Genomic DNA, 22,404 nt, shown 5'->3' on the forward strand with positions numbered 1-22,404 from the left:
AGGAATGGTTTTGCCCACCTGGGAGTTATTTCCAAAGTATGTTGAAAGACAATGAGAATCTATATACATATCACGTAAACACACCCATCAAGCCACAAGGGGGAGAGGCAAACCTCTCACTAACAGTGCGGGGAAAGACAGCCTGGCGTCTACATCAAGCAGGGGAGAGAGGCTTGGTCTGGGATTTACTTTGCAGAAGTATCCATTTAAAAGGTTTACTAGTGATAAGCAACTGAATCAACTGATTGTATATAACATTGCTGTACTATCAGTTTGTGCAGAGTGAGGTCTTTTCCGAAAGCCTATGATGCTGGTGATTAATGTCATTGTGAATGGTATATATTAACCCTCTAAAAGGAATTATGAATACTCATTGATATTAGGCTGTTCAATCTGCCTAGACAGAAAGGGAACGTCACAGCTGTCTCCCTATGTTATTTAAGGATGGTAGAATTAAAACAATGGAAGCCCCAGGAAGGGAAAAACAGCATGAAGTCATCCTGCCTCTTGAAACAAAGTCACTCAACTTTGGAAGATACAAACAAGCACAGAAGACATCTTTGGCATCCATCACTAGACAGACACAAGGGAATAGAGTTCTTGCAAGCTGAGAAAGGTGGGTCCTTCAACCAAAAAGGGGGTTTGAAGTTTCTGGGAGCTGAATATAGGTGAGAAACACACCTAGGCAGAGATCTTTCACCTAAAAAGAAAAGTTAAGCAAGCACCTTGTACTTCTGTGGAAGGTCCTGACAGAGGGAAAGTCAGCCATGGTTGGGAAGGAGGAAGATTGGCGAGATAAACCAGTTTGAATGAAGCCTGTACTTTGCTAAATTAAGTTTTAGACTTTTAGATGCACATTTTCACTTTTATTTGCTTGTAACCCTTGGTAACTTTATTCCTTTTACTTGGAATCACTTAACCTATTGTTAATCCATTTGTTCACTAGTAATCTAAACCACCAGTGCTGTGTTTCAATTTAAGTAAATATTAACTCCAGTTAATGTGGCAAGCTCTTGGGTTCTGTCTCTTTAGAGGAACAAATGGACTTTAGCGTTTGACTGGACTGTGCAGGAGAGGGCTGGACATTGTAGAGAACACTATTTGGGGAAAGTTCAGGACGATAAGTGTGTTGGGGTCACCTTGCTGGTTGTAACTAAGCCTGGTGGAAGCCAGAGTGGGGCTTTGGGGCTGTATACAGGCTACTGGAGTCAGAGCTGCTGAACCAAGGCTAAGCACACAGATGCATCACAGCAGTGGTGGATTAGCCACCAGGGTCTGTGCCACGGGGCCCTGGCCGACTGGGGGGCCCCAGAGCCCCAGGCGGACAGTAAAAGCCCCTACACCCTGAGTCTCTTCCTGGGCAGCAGTGCCAGGTGGATGTGGCAGCCTTGTGCAGCAGCAGCAGGGGAACCCCAGTGCCCCCGCCCCCCGGCAGGTGCAGCAATGTGGGAAGCCCCCCCCTTGCCCCAACACCATTCCCTGGCGGCCGTGCCAGGTGCAGCAGTGGGGGAACCCCCACAATCCCAGACCCTGCTCCCCAACAACAGTGCCAGGCACGGTGGCAGGGAAAGCCCCCAGCACCCCCCAACCCCATCCCTGGCAGAAGCTGAGGGGCAGTAGGGGAATCCCCAGCCCTGGGATCCCTGCTGCAGCCCCAGGACCGGAGAAGCTCTCATTATCGCTGCGGCCTCAGGACTGAGGGAGCTCTCACTCCCCGTTGTGGCCTGGGGCCACAGCGGGAGGATAGAGCTTCTCCAGTGTTGGAGCTGCAGTGGGGGGGGCTCTGGGTGGAAGGGAGCAGAAAGGGATGGGGCCGTAGGCATAGTCACATGTGGAGGGGGCGGAACCACAGGTGGAAGGGATAGGGAGGGCCCCCCGGGAAGGAGCCCCCCCCCCCACTTGCTCTGGCCCAGAGCCCCAGGAAACCTTAATCCGCCTCTGCTTCAGGGTGTGACCTACATGCTTAGTGGCTGGTTGTGAGCATCCCAGGCTTGGAGCTACAACACCAAAGCATTGTGAGACAGCCAGGGCTGCAGGGCAAGTGATGACACAACCTCTTACTGAATTCCATCACCGAGACCAAAAACTGTTCAAATCCCTTCTCCTACTCAGAAGGAACAGGGCCTCACACATCCTGTACCTGAGTACCTATCCACTAGTCTGAAGGCTATAAGGGAGGCTATAATGAGAAGGTCTTCCTTCTCATCCTCCTCCAGAACACTATCCACTTAGACCCCCCTCACATGACTTGGATGGCCAAGCATCTATTTTCTCTCAGTTTGTGAATTGTTTGCAGAGATACATGCCTCTCTGCAGCCCAAACTTAGCCCTAATTAAGGGCTAAACCAGTGACTGTATAGTGTGTCACGTCTGCAGCTAAGTTAAGAGAAGAGGTTTTTAGTAAAAAGGGGAGTCTTACTTTAGCCTTTTTCTTCTTCCACTCATGATGATAGAAACTCTCATACCTGCCAAGCAGGCAGCTGTTCCTTTTCTCCAACTTGATCCAGAGGAAGGAAGACAATCTGTCAGCTGCTTCCCTCCAATTATGTCATTAGGTCCTCACAAACTCAGCTGTAGTTACTTTAAGAAGTCAAAGGTGCAACAGCCACCAGGAAGTGAGGCAATCTGAATAATCCTGCTTTGTAACAGAACTGCAGCAGCTCATTTCTAGAGAAGCTTTAGGCTCACATTTTCCAACGAATATTGCCTAACTTAGCAATTCAACACCACTGCCTCCCCCACTCCATTATTCCTGCCAGACATTTTTATTTTTAGAGAAATCCAAATTCAGTTGTCCTGTGAGCAGATACTACTTACCATGTCATAGTGATCGGTTCCTCCTACTCGATATCCATAGATCTTGATCAGATATATTTACCCTAGCACCAATAAATGAGCCAAGCCTACAAAACAGGAACATACTGAAGAACACGTCAGGAGTAGGGAAGGAGTACTTTTGGCTCAAGAACTGTGAAGAGCCATCTTCAGTATCAATATCCCTATAAATCACTAAACTCTGCTTCTTCAAAAGGTATATGCTGTGATATAAATAGCTGCTGCTGAATGGCAACATAGTGGAAATTTTTGCTTAGGCTGTAGTATTGTGCAGTTAGATTTATTGTAGGAGTTTCATGCTTTCCATTGAGGTGTCTGCTATTGATCCCTGTCAGAGAGGATACTGGAGGTGATAGATAATTCTGTCCTAGTACTTCTCTATGCCCAAAATATGATCTGTCCTAAAGAATCCAAGCTGTGCTTTAGCAGTGGCTTACCACAGTCAGCCCCAATTTATTATTAAGGACAAATCAAGGAATGGAGGATTGATTGAGTTCTGAATCAGTGCAGTAGGATTTCTTTTGACGAGAAGATTGGATGCCAGAAGTGGACCTGAAACCTAATTCAGATGTGGAAGGGAGGGGGCGCTGGCTTTGGGTCTGGGGTGTCCGTCAGGGCACATGGTGCCGATTGTATCAGAGAGGCTAGTAAAAGACATACTTCTCTGAAGTGCTTTCTTGTCATAGTGTCAGTCATTATCTTCAGGGACAAGGTCAGGAGCAAGAGAGGCAATTCTGAAGTAAAATACCAGGCAGTGGCCCACGTTAATAACTACCAGTTCTTCAAGTCACTCAGTGTGTGAGGTGGGCAGAACTTGAGATTTGCAGCTGGGAGCCAGCAAGGAGCCCATTCAGGTCCAACTAGGCCTCTAGAACCTTGGCATGTGACCAGTTTTACCTCACTGCAAAGCAACTAGCCCCATGAACATTCTGGTGTGTGTTGAGGAATTTACTCAACTCCACTTGAGAGCAGGTGTGCGCCCTCTTAGATTTTGACTTATTTCCCAACTGCATACCATATGCTGTGGTATAGCGGGTACACCACGAGCTGGCATCACATGTATTTCGGGTTGTTTATTGAGCAGTCCACTTTACAGAAAAATACCCATTACCAGAAGCCTGGTAATGGGTTTTAGTTAGGCTATTAGAGGGATGGTCTCTATCACAGCAATTAAAGGGTCAGCAAGGGAGGATTCAGATAGAGTTTAGAAGTTTAGGAGTCTACAAAGAGGTTGTATGGGGGGAAAGAGCCATGAAGGATTTAGGCACCTACATCCAAAATTTAGATCCTCAAAACCCCTCTTTAGCAGCTAACCCCACAGGCACCCACATTCCCTAAGTGTATCAGTTTCCATGTCCCCATAGAGGCCTAAATTTCCGCTGGTGAGCATGCAAGCCAACTCAGTTCTGATGCCCAGCACCTAGCATCTGCCTAAGTAGGCATTTGCCTCACCTATCTTGGCTGACGTGCTAGGCATGCTCTGAGCATGCTTACCAGATTGAGCCCCCACACAAAATGATGGTGGTGTCCCTGCTCCCTTTATGTGTGATCACCCAGTGCTTAAAGCTCTCATGCAGGCTATGAGAAACTCAGGTTCAAATCCCCCTCGGCCTGATGTGAAGCAGGAACTTGAACCTAGGTTTTCTATGTCCCAACCACTAGGCCATACTGGGCTTCTACTGCTCACGTGTGGAAAGCTGTTCCAATTTTTTATCAACTACATAGTCATTGGACCAGAGCATGCATGAAAATGACTCTATAGCCCAGGGGTTGGGGCACTCCCCATGGAGGTGGGAAATCCAAGTTTCAACCTGTTTCACTGACTATTTAATTATTTATACAAAGTGGAACAGCTTCAACAGGAGAGACTGAGGGAGCCCCACCTAAGAATGCCCCATAGCCCAGTGATTAGGACAGAAACTCCAGGAGGGCACATGGCTATGAATCACAAGTGGAAGAAAGTGTCCGCTTAACTCTCTGAGGGTTGGAGCTTAGGTCATACTCCTTTCCTCAGGATTTTTTATTGGCTAGCTTATTAGCTGTTCAGTTTATTGGCTTTTGTGAATCCCATTCTTAGGCATCCAATTATCTCCATGCCTTGTATGGGGAGCCTGGGCACCTAACTCAGGGTTTTGGATTCTAGTAGGCTGCAGGGCACCTAAAAGAAAGATGTTGCAATGCCTATGACTTGTTTGTGGATCTTACCCTGAGTGTCAAAAGACCATAGTGAATTATACTACCAGAGTGTAAGGAAGCTGGGATTGGCCTAGTCAAAGCAGTACAGACTAGCATAGTGCAGAAACTTGTTTGTCAGGCCATTCTTTCTTCACAGGAAGTTACCTTGGAAAAGGAAACCAGTTCATGATGTAGAAGAGCACATATTGTTGAGGTTTTCCTGGTGAATTAGAATCTCATCCATTCAGGATAGGAGTGACTACATCCACAGCACAGCTTGGAATGGGAGTCCCATGGCTTCTGACTATCGAAGGTGGCATCTGAATGCAGAGAAGGGTATAGAGATCCCCTGACAGGAATGATAATTCAGTGGTATAAATTTGCTAAATTCTTCCTGTTTATTTCTTCAGGCTCAAGAGAACGGATCCCAGGAGCTGGTGGCTAGACATGCGGGCACAGTATCGTGCATTTAGCCACAAGTAGGTTGCCAGTTCCCCAGGAAGTTCACAGCTGGGCCTCAACAGTAGGCAGCTCTGAGTTGGCCTGAATGGAGGAGCATGAGGTGGGGTTAGCAGATGCCCCTTTCATGCTTGCTGGGCTGGGAGAAGCCATGTGAATAGATCGGTGTACACCTAGAGGAGGGGGAGGGGAGAACTATCTGGAGATTTAGTGAAGGGGTGGAGTTAAGAATTAGGACAAAGATTAGGGAGTGGAGCCAAGTACTTTTCCAGGGGTAAGTGTAACCTGGCCAGAGATGCCACAGTAGAGGGTCTGGAAGGGGAGCTACCTGGCCTTTGTGAGGGGACAAGGCCAGGAGAGGGGTAAATTGGCTAGTAGCTAAATTAGATGAGTGGGTAAGGATGAGGATTTCCCATCACAAAATTTCATGTTATTCCAGGAAGAGGTGGTATACTTCTCCAACTGAGAAGTGGGTATGATTCTGGTGGCTATTAAGGAAGGAACTGTTAATAGTCTGGATGGCGGGAAGCAGCCAAGGAAATTGCTGGCACCTCCTTGTGACAGATGCCCAGTGTATGTACTCATTCAATAAGGAGCCAGTTCCCTGGAAAACTGGCATTGGAAGCAGACTAGACGGCATCTCCTAAAGAAGCTGGGGAATTGGGCTTGGGTCTCCTAATATCTGGTATAGTGAGACAACTCTCTTTCTCACCTCCTTAACCCTGTACAGTACAGGGGGAAGGCAATGGGGTCCCAGCAATGGTGTTGGGGCCAAGGTAATGGGGTCCCTAAATCCCCAAATAGTTCCCCCCAGGTACTCACCAAATGGAATAGAGGGGTGGAGAGCAGATCACAGGTGGTAGAGATTACACTGGATGACCTGAGTTGGATGGGTTATTGCTGGCTAGTTCCCAAATATGTTACTTAATAAAGTTGCAGCCACAGTTGCCAACTTTCATACTGTAAATAAGCACCCCAATTTTCACAATAAGCCAAAAATCAAGCTAATCCTATTTCAAAACAAGGCCAAAACAAGCCAATCTCTAAGAACCCCAACACTCTATGTGCCTAGATCTCCCCAGCATGCAGTCTAGGATTGTGATGGGCCCACTGTGCACTCCTGACTCTCTGCCCCCCTTACCTCCCCTTGGCCCTGCTTGCCGGGAGCCGATCAAAAAAAGAAACTACAAGCCAAACCAGCTACAAGCCAAAACTAGCCAACAAGCAACTTGCAAGCCAATTAACCCAAAAACAAGCCCAATTTCTGCATTTTTTCACAGGTTTGGCATGTCTGGTTGCAGCCTAGTTAAACCATATTCTTGGTATCTTGGTTTTTCTTCCTGCAATGGCCAGGACAATTGATTAGATCTCCATCAACCCACCCATACACAAAGTCATCCATCAGTAAGAGTCCTGTTAAAGGGTACTAGTTTGAAGTGTTTGGCATTTTGATTATTAGACATGTTCTCTCTAGGCCCCCAGCGGATAAATGTTTCTTACCTTCTCTGTAATCTAGATGTTATTTGTGTGTGGTCCATTTAGTTTAATTATGATAGCTGCATATGCTGTTCCTTCTGGAAAATAACAAAATAAAAATTATCCATTGTCTGGATATTGTAGTAGAACTTCACTTAGTACTTAACCACTTTGTTGGAGGAGACTGACATTTTAAAAACAGTTTAATAGAAATTAATCGTTTTAATGAAATGGAAATAGAAGTTAAGTGAACTCAGAGGACCTGCCCTCTTAGGGTCTCAAAGTACCTGCAACCTAAGCGTAAGAAATGATCAAATGCCCAGGAGTGAAGGACCATTAGCATTCTATTTGCTTCACAAATGTAAACCGTTTAAACACTTCGTATCCAGTACTGCACACAAGTTGAGAAATGGGGGAATAAAAATAAACATTTATGCTAAATTATTACTTTTTTTTAAGTGTGTATCATTAAGTAATATTATCTTAGTACTGGAACCAAGTAAACTAAACGTTCGTTAACAAGAAAATATTCTGATTTTTATTTTTTCACGTTATTATCAAGTACACAATTACAATAATGTCACACATCCCTATATGATTCTATGTATTTTGTTTTTTCTTTTTCTTTTTTACAAAGTGTACAGAGGGAGGGACATACAATATTTAACAGGGCATTTCTACAGAACAATAATTTATATTGTGTCCTTGTAAAAATCTGTACCTTTTAAAAACATTTAACTGAAACATCCATTTTATAGCATATGCTAATCAAATTATTTAAGAATTAAAACTAGTCTGTAACTAATGTCAGTACATTAACAATAACTACAATTTCATTTTCTCTTTATACAGACAAATACATTTTACAAAATCCACTTGACCAAACCTTTAATTACTCCTTTAAAAAAAAGGTTTCAGTATTGTGCTTTAAAAAAAGTGTATGATTCCAGACTACATAAGAGAAATAAAGTGTGTAAAGTGTTTGTGTTCTTTGTCTTTCAGCTTATTTAAAAAATATATAGTTCAAAATGGCTGGAACTTCTCAATAATATGGTGGGAATTTATGTGGAATTTATAGTTTTCAGCTTTCCACTTGCAAAACACTTAGAGAGAAAAATCAATCTGAACAAAGACATTTTGCAAGATTTCAATAGAAAATGTGCACCAAGTTTTCACACACTATGGACCCGATCCTGCAATAGACAGCTTTCAGGCAGACTGCTGTGACCACACAGATTCCCATTGAAGTCAGGCACAGGAGTCTGCTCCCCAGTTACACATGAAATTATCAGGATCTCTTTATTATTAGCAACATTAGCCAATGTAGGACTGGATCAGTACGTCTGGCACTATTAATCAGACATCACAAAAAAGTATGGGGAAAAACAGCATTAGAAAGCATTAGCCTTGCCTGAAAAGACAAGTCCACGTTAAACTCAAGTGTTTACACTTACAATAAAACATATGGACTGGCTGAGCGATAGTTGCAGTTCTCAATAAAAAAACAAAATAGTAAAGATTTAGGACACAAACATCTGAAAGAGGAAAACTCATTCACTATGGGTCTGATTAAGGACTGAAAGCCAACTTCTGCATCCCTTGCTCCCAGTGAGTAGTCCTATTAAAGATAATGGAACTACTATCAGTAAGTGCTACTTGGTGGGATTAATGCTTGCAGAATCTGACTAATCCTATAGTCATTTGGAGCCACATCCTACAATCCTTACTCAACCAACCACTTACTTCAGTGGAAATTTGAATAAGGACTCCAGGATCAGGCCCTAATACATGACTTGTAATTAAGCAATTCAGTTTTGTTTTACCTTTTGTCATCTCAAGATACACGACTTTGTATCTTACACATTTATACAGCAAATAGTAACCAATATTGCATTGCAGCTTTATCTTAGTAATAGACTTCAGGGTGGTAAAATTACATACAACTGTAATGCTCTCCCATTTGTTTATAAACAGACTAGAAAAACTGGGTTAATTCTGGATACTAAGTATTTAATAAACAACGTTCTATTTAGAAACAGTTCTGCCTCTGTCAATTTATTTTTACAAGGATATCTGCATGAAAATTGGATCTCTGTTCCTTAAAAATCATCTGCTCCTACTATTTCCCACTTGAAGTTCTCGCTCTAAATAATACATTTGCAAAATTATCTGAGACATCTGTTGGACTTTAGAATAAAAGTAAAATAATTCCCAGCAAAAATGTGATTTGACCCAAATACTGCTGTTTCATGTTGTTATACATAAAATCATATTCAATTTGGGGGTACACTTAGCTGTACACACAAGAAGTTGCAGCCTATCCAGGTAAGTGGAAGACCTATATTTTATGTTTCCAATGTTACTCAGCGGGAAGTTGGGAAAACCAAAACTCTTTTGTGATACATAACCATTCAAAGACAAAGAAGCACAGAGAATAAACATAATACTTATGAATAAATTCTTACTCCAAAAATTGTAAGCATTGAAAAAATGCCCCCAACCATCATTTTTACTTATTATAAAGGGAGGAATGAGATCCTTTGTAAAGGAAACCTGAATAAAAATGCAAAATGTATTTTTTGTTCAGCAATATTAGATATAACTGCTCAAATGGAAAGTTTTTAATTTGCCACAAGTTCTGTATACATTAAATAAGACAAATAGGTTGGCCCTAATAACATTATTCTTGACATTAAAATTCTCCATGTTCTTTTGTACATGTCTGACAATTTTAGCAAGAGAAAATTTAAAATATTTTTAAAATTCACAACAAAACTGTATTAACATGGACACTGTGAGTACCAACAAAGTCAGTAAGATAAATGTTTAAATAAGCTATTACGGTTGAAAAATTCAGTATGAGACAGGGTTTACTTTATTAAATGCAACTTTATTGTTGCCATCTTTTCCTCATTTATTAAACAAACTGAATAGAATTCAGAACACGCTATTGAACAAAATGTATAAAAGTCAACTAGAAGCAATAATCCTATTTGTATACAGCAATAAATCAAATGCACAGTATTTTTTATTTATTTTTTTTTGTGATCGCAGGTGATTGGCTTTAAAATAAGCTGACTGCCTGAAAAGCAATATCCTTTACAACTCCAAGCCATAAGTCTGTAAAAGAGACTTTAAGGCAGCCCAATATCTTTATGATGCCGCATAATGTGCTGGTTCTTCTCTGAAGGCCTTCGGAAACCTTTCTTGCAGTATTCGCAACGGTGAGGGTAGTCTTTTGTATGAATAGAAATAACATGCCGTTTGAAGCCTGAGGCATCTGTAGTGCTATACTCACAGTACTCACATTGATAAACTTTCCTGCCACTGTGTGTTTTCATGTGTTTTTTTAGCTCATTTTGTTGCCTAAACCCTTTTCTACATCTCTTACACCTGAATGGAAGATCCTTTGTGTGAACTGAGAGAATGTGGCGGCTTAGAATAAATGGATCCGCAATCTTAAAGTCACAATGTCTGCACTGGTGCAATTTTTTACCCTTGTGGGCTGCCACATGTTTTTTCAGTTCTGAAGGCCTATGAAAGCCTTTATCACACATATCACACTTGTGAGGGTAATCCTTTGTGTGGACTGAAATTATATGCCGTTTCAAATCACTTGAGTTTGAGCTCTTGTGGTCACAATGCAAACATTGATGTGTTTTGCTTTCTTGATGCATAAGTATATGCTGCTGCAGCTCTTTGGTATCTGAAAAAGTCTGAAAACAAATATCACACTTGAATGGCATTTCCTTACTATGTTTAGTCTTTACATGAGTTTTCAAATTAGAAGAGTCAGCAGACCTGTAATCACAATACTGGCACTCATATGGCTTTTCACCAGTATGGATTCGCATGTGCTTCTTGAGCTCTGACGGATGACGAAATCCTTTGCCACACTCTACACAAATATGAGGGAAGTTCTTGCTGTGGACAGCCAGAAGATGACGACTCAGTAACCCTTGTTCCGCTGTCTCATAATCACAGAATTTGCACTTATGCATTTTGTTGGCTCCTTTGTCCCTATGCACCATCTTGTGAGTAAATAAAGCTCCTGCATGAGAGAAACTTTTCCCACACTCATCGCATTCAATAAGCTTTTCTGTTTTGTTAGTCAGCTTGTGACTCTCCAGGTGGTTATGTAAACTTATTTTTTTATTGGTAGTGTAATCACAGTCCGTGCATCTGTATTTCTTCTTAGTAAGAAGGTGCTCTGGATGGTTCTTCATGTGCCTTTTCAAGAAACCTCTGGATTTAAACTTCTTTCCGCAAATCATGCAAGGGTAGACGGTCAAAGGATGGCCATCAGGGCCAATGATTATTGCTGAAAATAAACAAAGTATCATGAAATTGACCGTCAAACATTCTACTTCAAATAATTTAATTAATAATATGTAACAATAAGTAGTACTGTTAAATAAATCCAAATTAGTTACTTCCATTAATGTTATTAAGTTCACTTTAACTACTATTCTGCACTAATCCTATAGCACTGATAGTCAGAATTTCCCAACACTAACAAGTGCAGACTCAAAACTTCCATATTTGGCACTACTGTCAAATATGAGACATACAGAGAGAAGGGCATCTTTACAACCAAAGAATCAATGTCACACAGACTACATGAGAGAAATTTGTAGAAACTCAATAAGGAATAAGTTAACATGTCAGTGATTACAGGTCCTTCAACATTCTCTCAACATTGTCTTTAATCAGAATCGACACGTTTTAATAAAAAATGGAAAATGTATATTAAAGGACAACTTCTATGAACCAATGACAACCACACAGCAAACTATTTATGCTCCCCATAACATTCCAGATTTCAAAGTTATACTTTTCAACAAAATGAATAAAGTTCATTCATACCACAAACACTCCTATGCAATATAATTTCTGTAATCTATTGTACATTCTGCTTGCTATGAGATCAGATAGCAGCAATGGACAGGATGGATTTTTTCATGTACGAATGGCAAGAAGTTAGCAATCGTTTCTTTCGGAAGCAGAACTTACATGTATCACCCATGTCTTTTTCTTCTCAAGATTATACTACTATAATGAAATCTACATAGGTTTACACATTAAAACCACCCTCAGACTGAAGTTGGTACAAAACTCATCAGCTCACTTGTTAAGCAGAACATCGTCCTGTGAGCATATTACGTTGGTGCCACATTAACTGCACTAAATAGCCTAAGACCTACGTATCTGAGAGACTACCTCCCTCCTCATGCCATATGTCATGGTTACAAGCAGGAGAAATGTTCAAGCTGGACTCCTCTTGGTATGAATGGGAGTGGGTCAATGGGAGAACATTTTATGTAAGGGCTCCTCAGCTTTGGAACTCATTCCCTCATCTTTGTCCAAATTAGCCTGAATTTGATTACCTTCTGGGAACTCTGTGAAGCACATTTTCCCCCAAATAAGGGAGAATTAACAGGGTAATTGGTGCAAAAGGAAGGATTATTTCAACCTCTAATTCGCCTGGTCTGCTATGTGGGGGCTACATGAAATAGAACTGCTGCAGCTTAGTTACAATGGAAAGGAATTGTTGATATTTGTATTTTAAGTCAAGAACACCTAAATAAATGGAGAGGTGCTCTTTTTACTTCATTAGAAAAATAAGTAATTCAGTGAAGGTAGAAGCCTACTACTGTCAACACCATGCAGCTGCTCTTATGGTTTCAAGTAAAGATTCTGGAAAAAACATTAGGGCAACTTATTTCATAATTCTAGTACATTTAAGAGATACATGAGAGAACATGTATAGAATTTATACCAGATAAAGTAACTTATGATACTCAAACTTCTTTAGTTACTTGTTAAATTAACTGCCATAACTAACTTTATTCAGTTTATTGAATATACAAAAAAAGACAACCAGCTTTTTAGAAAAGTACCATTTACAGCAATATTTTATTTGGCCAAGATCAGTTTTTGAAAAAGGTTGTATATGCTAGTCAATTCAGATTTAACAAATTAAATGTATAAGAATTTAACTTTTTGCCACAATATTGCTTTTGTTTTGTCTGAGAAGGATTCACTTCCATTTGAAGCTGTGATGTTAAGTTTTCTTAACATTTTTATTTCAGACTTTTTAAAAGAAAATACAAGTTGGGTATGTGAGCTGAACAACTTGCCAACAAATCCGAGAAGCAAAGTAACCATATTCTCTCTAGAGAACATTGTGTCTTCAAGACCTCAGTGGCAATGCACATTTGTATATGAGCATCCATATGTCTCTATCAAGGTACTTTTATGGCCCTATCACTAAATTACCTAAGCATCTAAGTACTCACCTGTTTGGTACTGCCTGGATTCAGGTCTCCTCCTTTTCTTTGGTTTTTGTTTAGCTAGTCTCCCAAGTCCAGTAGACTCATCTATGTGCAAGAGAGCACTTGCAGTGCCATTCCGACTTTCAATCCCATCAGTATTATTACCTAATAAAATAGATTAAAATTACCTACCATGGTTACTCTAAAATTTATTTGGACTATAGAAACTATAATGATAAATGAAAAATAGGCAAGAGAACCTTTTAACTTGATAACTTTTAGCTAAACTATGGTAATGTTGTTTAACCAAAAGGCCATTAAAATTAATTGATCCACAAGCACTCTTCATATTATACAACAAAATCTAGGACTAAAACAACTGTATAACTGAGTATAAACTGAATGGTGCAGGTACTGGATTTGTATGGGGAAGGATCTGGATTCAAATCCAATGTAGTTTACAGAAGAAAACAGAAGTCCATTTCACAAAAAAGTTTCTCTCTTTCTAATCTCAATATTGCATTTTAAGAAAAGATTTTCCCATACATTTCTGGTTAGTAATTCTGTACAAAGAATTTCTAATCTCAGGGAACAAACGCAAGTCATACGTTTTATACCTGATGTCCATTATTCCATCAGGGTTCAATCCTGTAAGACCTCTGTGTGTGAATGCCCATTCTGCTCAAGCCAACTGACTTGACTTGAAGATAATGAAAGTTCCATATGCAGAGAATTTGCAGGGTTGGACCTTTAATTTGGGAGTCATTGCTGAATGTGCCAGAGACTTTAATAAGAACTAAAACAACATGAATATACATAACTCACACTCTACGCAAATCTGGATATTTAACTTTGTACAAATTACTGTAGATACTCGTTCATAAGCAGAATTTTTTTTAATAAAAAAGGGAAGCACCAGAGGAGGGGGTCGGCTTATGAACAGGTATAGAGAGGGAGAGGTGGGACAAAGCCCCTCCCCCCCAACAGAGGGAGCAAGAAAAGGCAGCACAGCCAGCAGAGACAGAAGGGAAGAAGCGGGGCCAGAGTCTCTCCGTTGCTGGCCATGCTGCTCTCCCCCCAGCCTCAGAAGCAGCTGCAGCTCCAGGGCTGGCAAGCTGCAGCCATGACCCCCAGCCCCGCCCCCCAGAGCAAGCTGCAGCCGCCCCGCCCAGCCTGCCGGAACAGCTCCAACCAGGTCAGAGACATCCTCCCCTGGCCCTACCCAGATAAGGTGGGAAGGGATAGGATGCGGAGAGTGTGGGGATCCTGGGCTAGGGGTGGGGTCATGTGGGGGGTGGTCACAGGGGTTACTCCCCTGACTCCCAGCTTCTCCCCCCCAAATAAATTTCCCCACCAGTTGCTGTCCCGACCCGTCAGGGTAAGCAGCTGGCACACCGGGATGCTTTGTTTACTTAGGTTTACCTCCGTGCCTGCGGACACTCGAGGTAAGGCTCCCCAACGGCTTATCCTAATGGCCGAAGAGCCAAAGTTTGCTGACCCTTGAATTATAGAGTCTGCTTATGAATGGGTTATAAAAATTTTCCATTTTTACTTATCCATCTTGGGGGGGTTGACTTATAAACGAACCGGCTTATGATCGAGTATATACGGTAATTTTAACGAGAGTGAACAATACACTCAACACTCTATAAAACAAAGAGGAGGATACCACCCATGCCCCAAGGAGCTTACATTCTAAATATACAAACAGTACCAGAATGACATATAACACACCAGATAATGCGTTTAACTACAAGTGAAATCATTAAGATTTGTTTTTTATTTAACAACACATCTTTTGTTGGTTAACACTGATAAGATTTTGTGGAATATGTAAGCTTTAAGGAGTGGTCTCACGAACAGTGGTCTCTTTATGCTCCAGGAGAGGGAGGCAGTTCAAGGTGGAAGAGGTAGCATATAAGAAGATGTGAAGACAAGAATGGGAAGAGGACAAAAGAAGCAGCTAGATAAAAGTAAAGAGTTGAAGTGGGTTTTTAGGAATGAATGAGAGAAAAAAATGCAGGCAGGAGCAAACTCGTGCACAACCTGAGGATTCTAAACTTCATGTATCAGCTGAGGAAAGCCAGAAAAAGGGCTGAAGAGTCTGTGTGGCAGGTGACAGATGATTTTAGAAGTGAGAACCAATTTCACATCTGACAACAATAAAACATAACTGAGGCCCAGTCTTCACTTACCGGCTGGTCCGGCGGCACGCCATCGATGTTCTGGGATCGATTTATCGCGTCTGGTTAAGACGCGATAAATCGATCCCGGAAGTGCTCACAGTCAGCGCCGGTACTCCAGCTCGCCGAGAGGAGTACGCGGCGTCGACGGGGGGAGACTTCCGGCCGCGTCTGGACCGCGGTAAGTTCGGACTAAGGTACTTCGAATTCAGCTACGTTATTAACGTAGCTGAATTTGCGTACCTTAGTCCGAAGTCCGGACTAAGTGGGGACCAGGCCTGAGCTATGTACACAAAAGTCCTTACAGATTATGACATGACAAAATTGGACCTAAATGTTCTCAAATAGAGGAAACTGTTTTCCTTACTTTCTAGAATGGAAAGTAGTAGAGCCACTGAATTCTGCCACATTGTAGCAGAAAAATAATAAAATGTGATTATTATTTTTTTAAATCTCCCCAGTAACATTACCTCCATCACTCTTTCCTCCTTTGAACCTGTCACTGACTTTGAGGTTTCTCATCTGATATCCTCTAAGCCCTCTTCAACCTGCCCCAGTGACACCCAGGCCTTCCAGGCCATGACTTCTGCTCCCCTTTTCTCACCTCTCCCATCAAATCCCATATCCTGACAATACAAGCACACTACGGTTTCCCACGTCCTAAAAAATCTCCATTTTAGATGTATCACCTCTCTTTCTGACTACTGTCCTCCCTTTTTTCCTTCATTTTTAAAACTCACTGAATGTGCTGTCTACAACTGTTGATTTGAGTTCTTCAAACTCCATTCTGGATCCCCATTGAAACTGCACTCACTGAGATCTCATATGAATTCTTCATGGCCAAATCTAAGGTCTCAACTCCACCCTCACTGATCTCTCAGCACTTTTTAACAAACGTTCTCCTTCTTGACATATTTGTTCTCCTTGCCTTTCATGTCACCATCTTCTCCTGGTTCTCTTCATCTTTTCCAATCATTTCCTCAGCATTTCATTGCCCCTTTTCTCTGACATTACTGACACCACCACCATGTTCTATGTCACTTAGATCTGTAATCGAGATGTCAACTTTTATTCCACTCTCTCTCTAGCTCCACACATCCAAAATATATTCAAATCTTGCAGCTTCGTCCTCAGAAACATTTTTAAGATCTAGAATTTTCTCTGTCTGCACAACTAACCCTTTCATCCAAACCCTAATCATCTATCTCCTCCTTCTCTATCCTGGAAAATCCACTTCAGTCCACTCAAGTCCATCCACATAGGAGTTAAGATTCTGCCCATATTGCTCCTCCTCTTTTGAGTACATCCACTGGCATCTCTTTGCCATCAGAAATTCAATTTTCTTCTCATCTTTTAAGGCCCTTCATTACGCTGCCCCTACCCACTTATCCGTTCTTCTATCTCAGTGTTTCCCAAACTTGGGACGCCACTTGTGTAGGGAAAGCCCCTCTCGGGCCGGGCCGCTTTGTTTACCTGCCGCGTCCGCAGGTCCGGCCGATCGCGGCTCCCACTGGCCACGGTTCGCTTCTCCAGGCCAATGGGAGATGCTGGAAGCGGCGCGGGCCAAGGAACATATTGGCCTCTGCTTCCAGCAGCTCACATTGGCCTGGAGCAGCAAACCGCAGCCAGTGCGAGCCGTAATCAGCTGAACCTGCAGACGCAGCAGGTAAACAAAATGGCCTGGCCCGACTGGGGCTTTCCCTATACAAGCGGCGTCCCAAGTTTGGGAAACACTGTTCTATCTTACTGTGTTACCTCTCACCTCATCTCTTCCAGGTTGCTAATAATGCCAGCCTCGATTGTACAGTCATTACCCTGTTGTTCTTCAAATCCCTCCTCAACATTCACTTCAACTGTGAGGACTACGTGAAACTTTCAACTAATAAAAGACAGGTAGGTATACAGAAGGGATTTTTTTTTTTTAATGACTCACAGCTACTCAGCCATGTGTTCCTATCACTGTTGCCTTTATCCTTCCTCCTTCATTCTTTAGTTTGTTACACCACTTGTTGCAATTTATTTAAAAGTATACTGTAAACTCTTTGGGGCAAGGACTGTCTCTTGCTATGTGTTTGGACAGCACTTAGCATACAGGGTCCCCATCTTGATGAGGTACCTGAATGCTTCTATAACAAATACATAAATGATCTACTCCAACAAGGAGAAAAGTCAGTTCAGATCTCAATTAGTGCCTAGATACCAATAATCAAGAACAACAATTCTGAAATATTGGAGAACAACTCTGAGTTCTACCCAAGAATTATATAAATGGAAATTACAGTAACAGTGTCCCCTTCCTGCTTGCTTTTTAAAAGTATTTCATTTTCCAAGTACCAGACTATATATTTATGCACTCATCCAGGCACCCCAAAATAAAGTCACACGTTGCTTCTCAGCTAAGATTTACATGAATCCTACAGTTGTCACTTTTGACAAAAATATTCCTCTCTCTATATCCAAGCCAGCCTTTATTGTACACCAAAACTGTGAAGGCCAGAGGTACTCAAGACACAATTTTTCAGCTGGAAGACTGTGTACTTCTTGCTGTACCTCCTTCTACATTATTTATATGAAGGAAATGCCTGTTAAAATGGAAACAAAGAGAGGCTTGCTTTAAAATTTTCATCTTTCTTTTCAGGAATCTGTTTAGAGATGTATAGGTGACAGCATTTTGGAACTGTAGGACACACAATGCCATGACATTCTGATTGAAAATGCTTTTGCAGATATTTTGCTACCACCAATCTCAGTCTTGAAGAAGTGCTTGTACATGACCTACCATAAGCTGCTGCCCAAGCTATGGGCATAAAAGTTTTAATTTCAGTGTCATCAATTTGCTGTTCATGGGCCACTGCTGCATCTTCTTCCCCTACAATCACTTCCATATAAACCTCATCCGCAAGTTCTGCAACATCTAACAGAAAAAGAAATTAAGAATAAGCAACATTAATAATAATTTCCACATAATTGAAAATAAAAACCCTGTCCCCCAAAAAAGGCCACCTACTTACTTAAATCTTCATCTTCATGCTGAGAATCATTTACAGTCATGTAAACCATTTTTTCCCTTGGAATACGAACACTGCTGTTTTGATCAAGTAGTCCCACCCCATGATCATTCTCAGATTCACTCTCCACAATGTCTACTGTGCCTCCTAATTAAGAAGACCAGAATAAAAGTGTTTTTTTAAAGTACATTTCTACCAAATTACATTCTAAACTGAAAAATAATATAAAAAATGTTTATATTCTTTAACATGTAGAATCCATGGCTCTTCACAAATGATTTGAGAAAAACCATAGTCTCAGAGTATACAGGATTTCAGAAGTCAAGTTAGAATATTCTAAAATGACCATGCTGATTTACCTAAATCATCTTCTCCAGGATCAGCTTTGAAGATATATACTTTGATGACTTCTGGACAAATGCTGTCCACTTTACACGGATCACTTTCTGAATCTGCTTCCATGGTAATTTCAGCAGAACCTTCATGTTCTATCTTCCCAGTATCATCCACTACAAAGACACATTATGATATGATCACACAATCTATACAAACAGCTGCAAATGAGAGAGGATTCACTTTATCATTTCAGTTTTAAAATGGTTAAAAATGAAAATAAATTTACTGGTTTGACACTGGAGTGGAAGAAGCCACACAAAGAATTGCTTAAAAAAAAAAAAAAAAAAAAAAGGAGAGAGACGGAAGCAAATCCAAGACACAAGATTTTCATCATCTAGATAAGATAAAAGTGATAAGCTGCATCACTCTATTAGAAAAAAAGGCAGCAGCATTCTTGCATTACTTGATGAAACAAAGGCAGCCCTTATGCCCTATTTCAACCCAAGCTAGCCAAAATATATTGGTGATGAAGGCAGTAAGAGAAAGGAAACAGCCACAGTGAAGAACACAAAACTGCTTCACAACTTCTCTAGGTTGCCCTTCCTTGACCACTAATATAGAGAACCAGTACTACAATTTGGAGCAAAGAGGAGAAGATGAATGACAACCATCAGGAAATATCCCAAAATAGCAAACTGCATAAGAGGGGGAAAAAACACATACTAGTACTTATTCTACAGCCCAGGCCTCATACACTTCTTCAATTTTTAACAACTTTCTCCCCTCCACATACCACATCCAACAAGCTATTAACTCCCTTCCTGTCACGAGCTGTCCTTTACTCCTCTCACCTCTCCCATAAGGCCACATATTACAGATGTCCCTTCAGTTGAGAACTGGACCTAGCTCCCTTCTAAGCCTATTAATACTGCTCCTTTATTTGGCTAGAAAGGGGATTAACTACATTAAAACACTAGGTCTGTCTTTTCCCACTAACCAAGAAGCAGCATTTTAAGCAATCCCAGACCCTGCCTGCTCATAAAAAAGGGACCAAGTTCAGTTTCAAACTAATGAATTGCCACTCTAACACTGACAAATTCTAATTCCATTAATTCCTGTCAACTTCCCTACAGAGAGAAATTTAAATTGTATGGAGTATTACAGTCCTAATTCATTGCAAAACAATCTCTTAAAAGAAGACTGTGCCTGTTCCATTTCTGCTCCTCAATGGACTTCCTCCAAGCAGCAGAATGAAAATATAGTTCACACACATATACCCACATTCATGTGATAAATTTATTTTCCACGCAGTTTTTAACTGGCTCACCTGCTCTCTGCCCACTAAGCCACTAGTACCAGTAGTGCTTCTAACACGGCAACCTCATAAGCAGCTTCAGAAATCTGACATCTTTTTAAAACACATACCATAAGAAAATATTTCTTTGCCCAAATGTGGCCTTTTATCCCAAAATATTAATTTCCACAGGCTCACAAAGTCCATTATCTCACAACCCTACAGGGATTTCCCATTTCCAACAGGATCCAGCATTTCTTCTAGCACTGGCAGAGTCCAAAGAACTGGACTTAAAATATATGGCATTATGTACAATAAATACTTTAAGTCTCTTTTTGAGGTTTCTATGGCTCCTTCAAAGTCATGTATAGTTTGGAATCATGGTAACAAAAGGCACAAATTTTAGAGGAAAAGAAATGCAAAACAGTACCAATAAAATCTTTTAAAACGCTAAAAATTTTCTAATAGCTTTCTGTAACATGTGGCATATACAGACTACGTGATGTCATGGTATAAAAATCTTATTGGCTCATCTGGAATGATCTGCATTAGTCAATCATGGTTTTGCCACTCATGAACAACGCAGCCAGCCCGAGCATCATGCTGACCTCCTTTGTAAAGTGCCTTGAGATCTACTGATGCAAAGCGCTATACAAGACTAGGTATTGTTATTATTATTGTGCAATTATGTCGACATAAAACCTTTATACCACATACAATCGACGTATTCTGTCTCTCATCCGTACTATACATACATTTACACATGCATAACATTTCTCAACAAGGAATGTAAATTAGTAGCTATCACTATTTGCAGAGAATATTATGCATTATATTACATCACAAAATATTAAAAATGTTCTTTAATCTACTAGTCCCATCACTAGAAATGGCAACAGGAATGCACCAAACACTATTTTTTCAAGTGAATGATGAATGAACACTGCATAATACATTGCTTCCAAAGTCCCAGAAAACCAAGAGTACTATCTGAAATGCCTTTAGGAACAAGATCCTAGATCAAGAGAATGTCCTTGTTAACATAGCTGTAATGAAACTCAGAACCTTTTAAACGGAGAAAAAAGGCAAGACATTATGGTGATATGTTATTACAGATCACTTTGAAAATGCAACCTTACAGGAGGTGTTCTCAGCTACCTGGATGTACTTGTATAAAAAATTCCTTGGAATACACGAGACCCCAACTATAAATAAAATTCTGGCATGGAGGGGAAACGTATTATCATCATTCCTCAAGTATACTTTTTGTTTTGTTCCTTCTGTAGGATTTAATTACTCCCTTCTGGATTGACTATCAGCACTGTCCATCTAGATAGTGCTTTCTCATCAATAAGGCTTGATACTGCACCACTGAAGTCAATGGGAAATTTGTCACTGACTTAAATGGATGCAGGAACAAGTCCTTAACAAGGAAAAAAGTAACTGAAGGTTCTAGAGTCCACAATACTATGTTAAGCAGGGATTGTTTTTGGTTTTCTTTTTTAAAACAATTAACTTCTAATTGTAGAGTCTGGTGGTGTTTATTTAAAAAAAAAATGTATAGAAGGTTTCTGGCTTATGAATCAGAAATTCAGTTCCTTCTCCAGATAATGGATAAGGTCTTCCTACGCTAGAGAGTAATCTTTGTGAAAGATGCAATTTTAAGGCAATTGGTGCATATTTCAATGTACAAAATTATAATTAGTTCGTTTCCTGACTCCCCTTCACATTATATATAAACCTCAGATATGACTCCTATTTAATAAAAGTATCCTTTAATAATCCTATTTAAGAAACAAAACAAAAACATGCCAAACTTTTAAAATGTGAGTATGTGTAGAAATATAGGACCACATTTTCCCCTTGGAGGAAAAATTCCCACACATATTTCTGGGAGAGTTTGCAGCATTAACATGCTAGCAGTGCTTGGCAAATTAGAGAAAGAGTAGAAAATATGATAAATAGTGCAGTAAGTTCAACAGGAGAAAAGTGGGGAAGAAAGGATGAGAAAAGAGTAAAAGAGAAGACAAGATCAGAGATAACAAGGAAAGAAGGAAAAGGAAATCAGAAGGTGAGATGGAAACAAGGGGGAAACAAAATATATCCCAGCAGGAATAATACCATTTCCCTCTCCAATTGGCTCTATATATAAAGCATGTTTCCACTGAAGTATAGTTTGGCTGCAGCTGCTGGCCATTGTCTGCTATCCACAGTGCAGCTGGGTGGTTGATTAGTGATCAAGACATGTAGTGTGCCTGCCACACTGAAGCATCTATCTATACTGGTTTATTTGGGCTTTGGTATCATCGTTGTAATTACACCTCTACCTCGATAGAATGCTGTCGTCAGGAGCCAAAAAATCT

General features: G+C 40.7%; 1 protein-coding gene across 3 annotated transcripts in view; it reads right to left on the reverse strand.

The window, feature by feature from the left end:
• Positions 1–7,472: 7,472 nt before the first annotated feature.
• Positions 7,473–22,404, reverse strand: part of ZFX (zinc finger protein X-linked) — a 28,052-nt gene continuing 13,120 nt past the window's right edge. For 2 of the 3 annotated variants that reach the window (XM_034755029.1, XM_034755038.1), the window contains exons 4-8: positions 18,771–18,920; positions 18,415–18,558; positions 18,183–18,317; positions 13,245–13,385; positions 7,473–11,266 (exon numbers count right to left, since the gene is read on the reverse strand). In XM_034755029.1, the coding sequence (XP_034610920.1) occupies positions 10,080–11,266; positions 13,245–13,385; positions 18,183–18,317; positions 18,415–18,558; positions 18,771–18,920 (1,757 nt within the window). In that variant the 3' untranslated portion in view covers positions 7,473–10,079. The remainder of the gene's footprint in view (positions 11,267–13,244; positions 13,386–18,182; positions 18,318–18,414; positions 18,559–18,770; positions 18,921–22,404) is intronic. The other variant, XM_034755049.1, reaches the window with a different exon arrangement.

This window comes from Trachemys scripta, chromosome 1, assembly GCF_013100865.1.
Source record: "Trachemys scripta elegans isolate TJP31775 chromosome 1, CAS_Tse_1.0, whole genome shotgun sequence".
NCBI classification, from domain to species: domain Eukaryota; kingdom Metazoa; phylum Chordata; order Testudines; family Emydidae; genus Trachemys; species Trachemys scripta.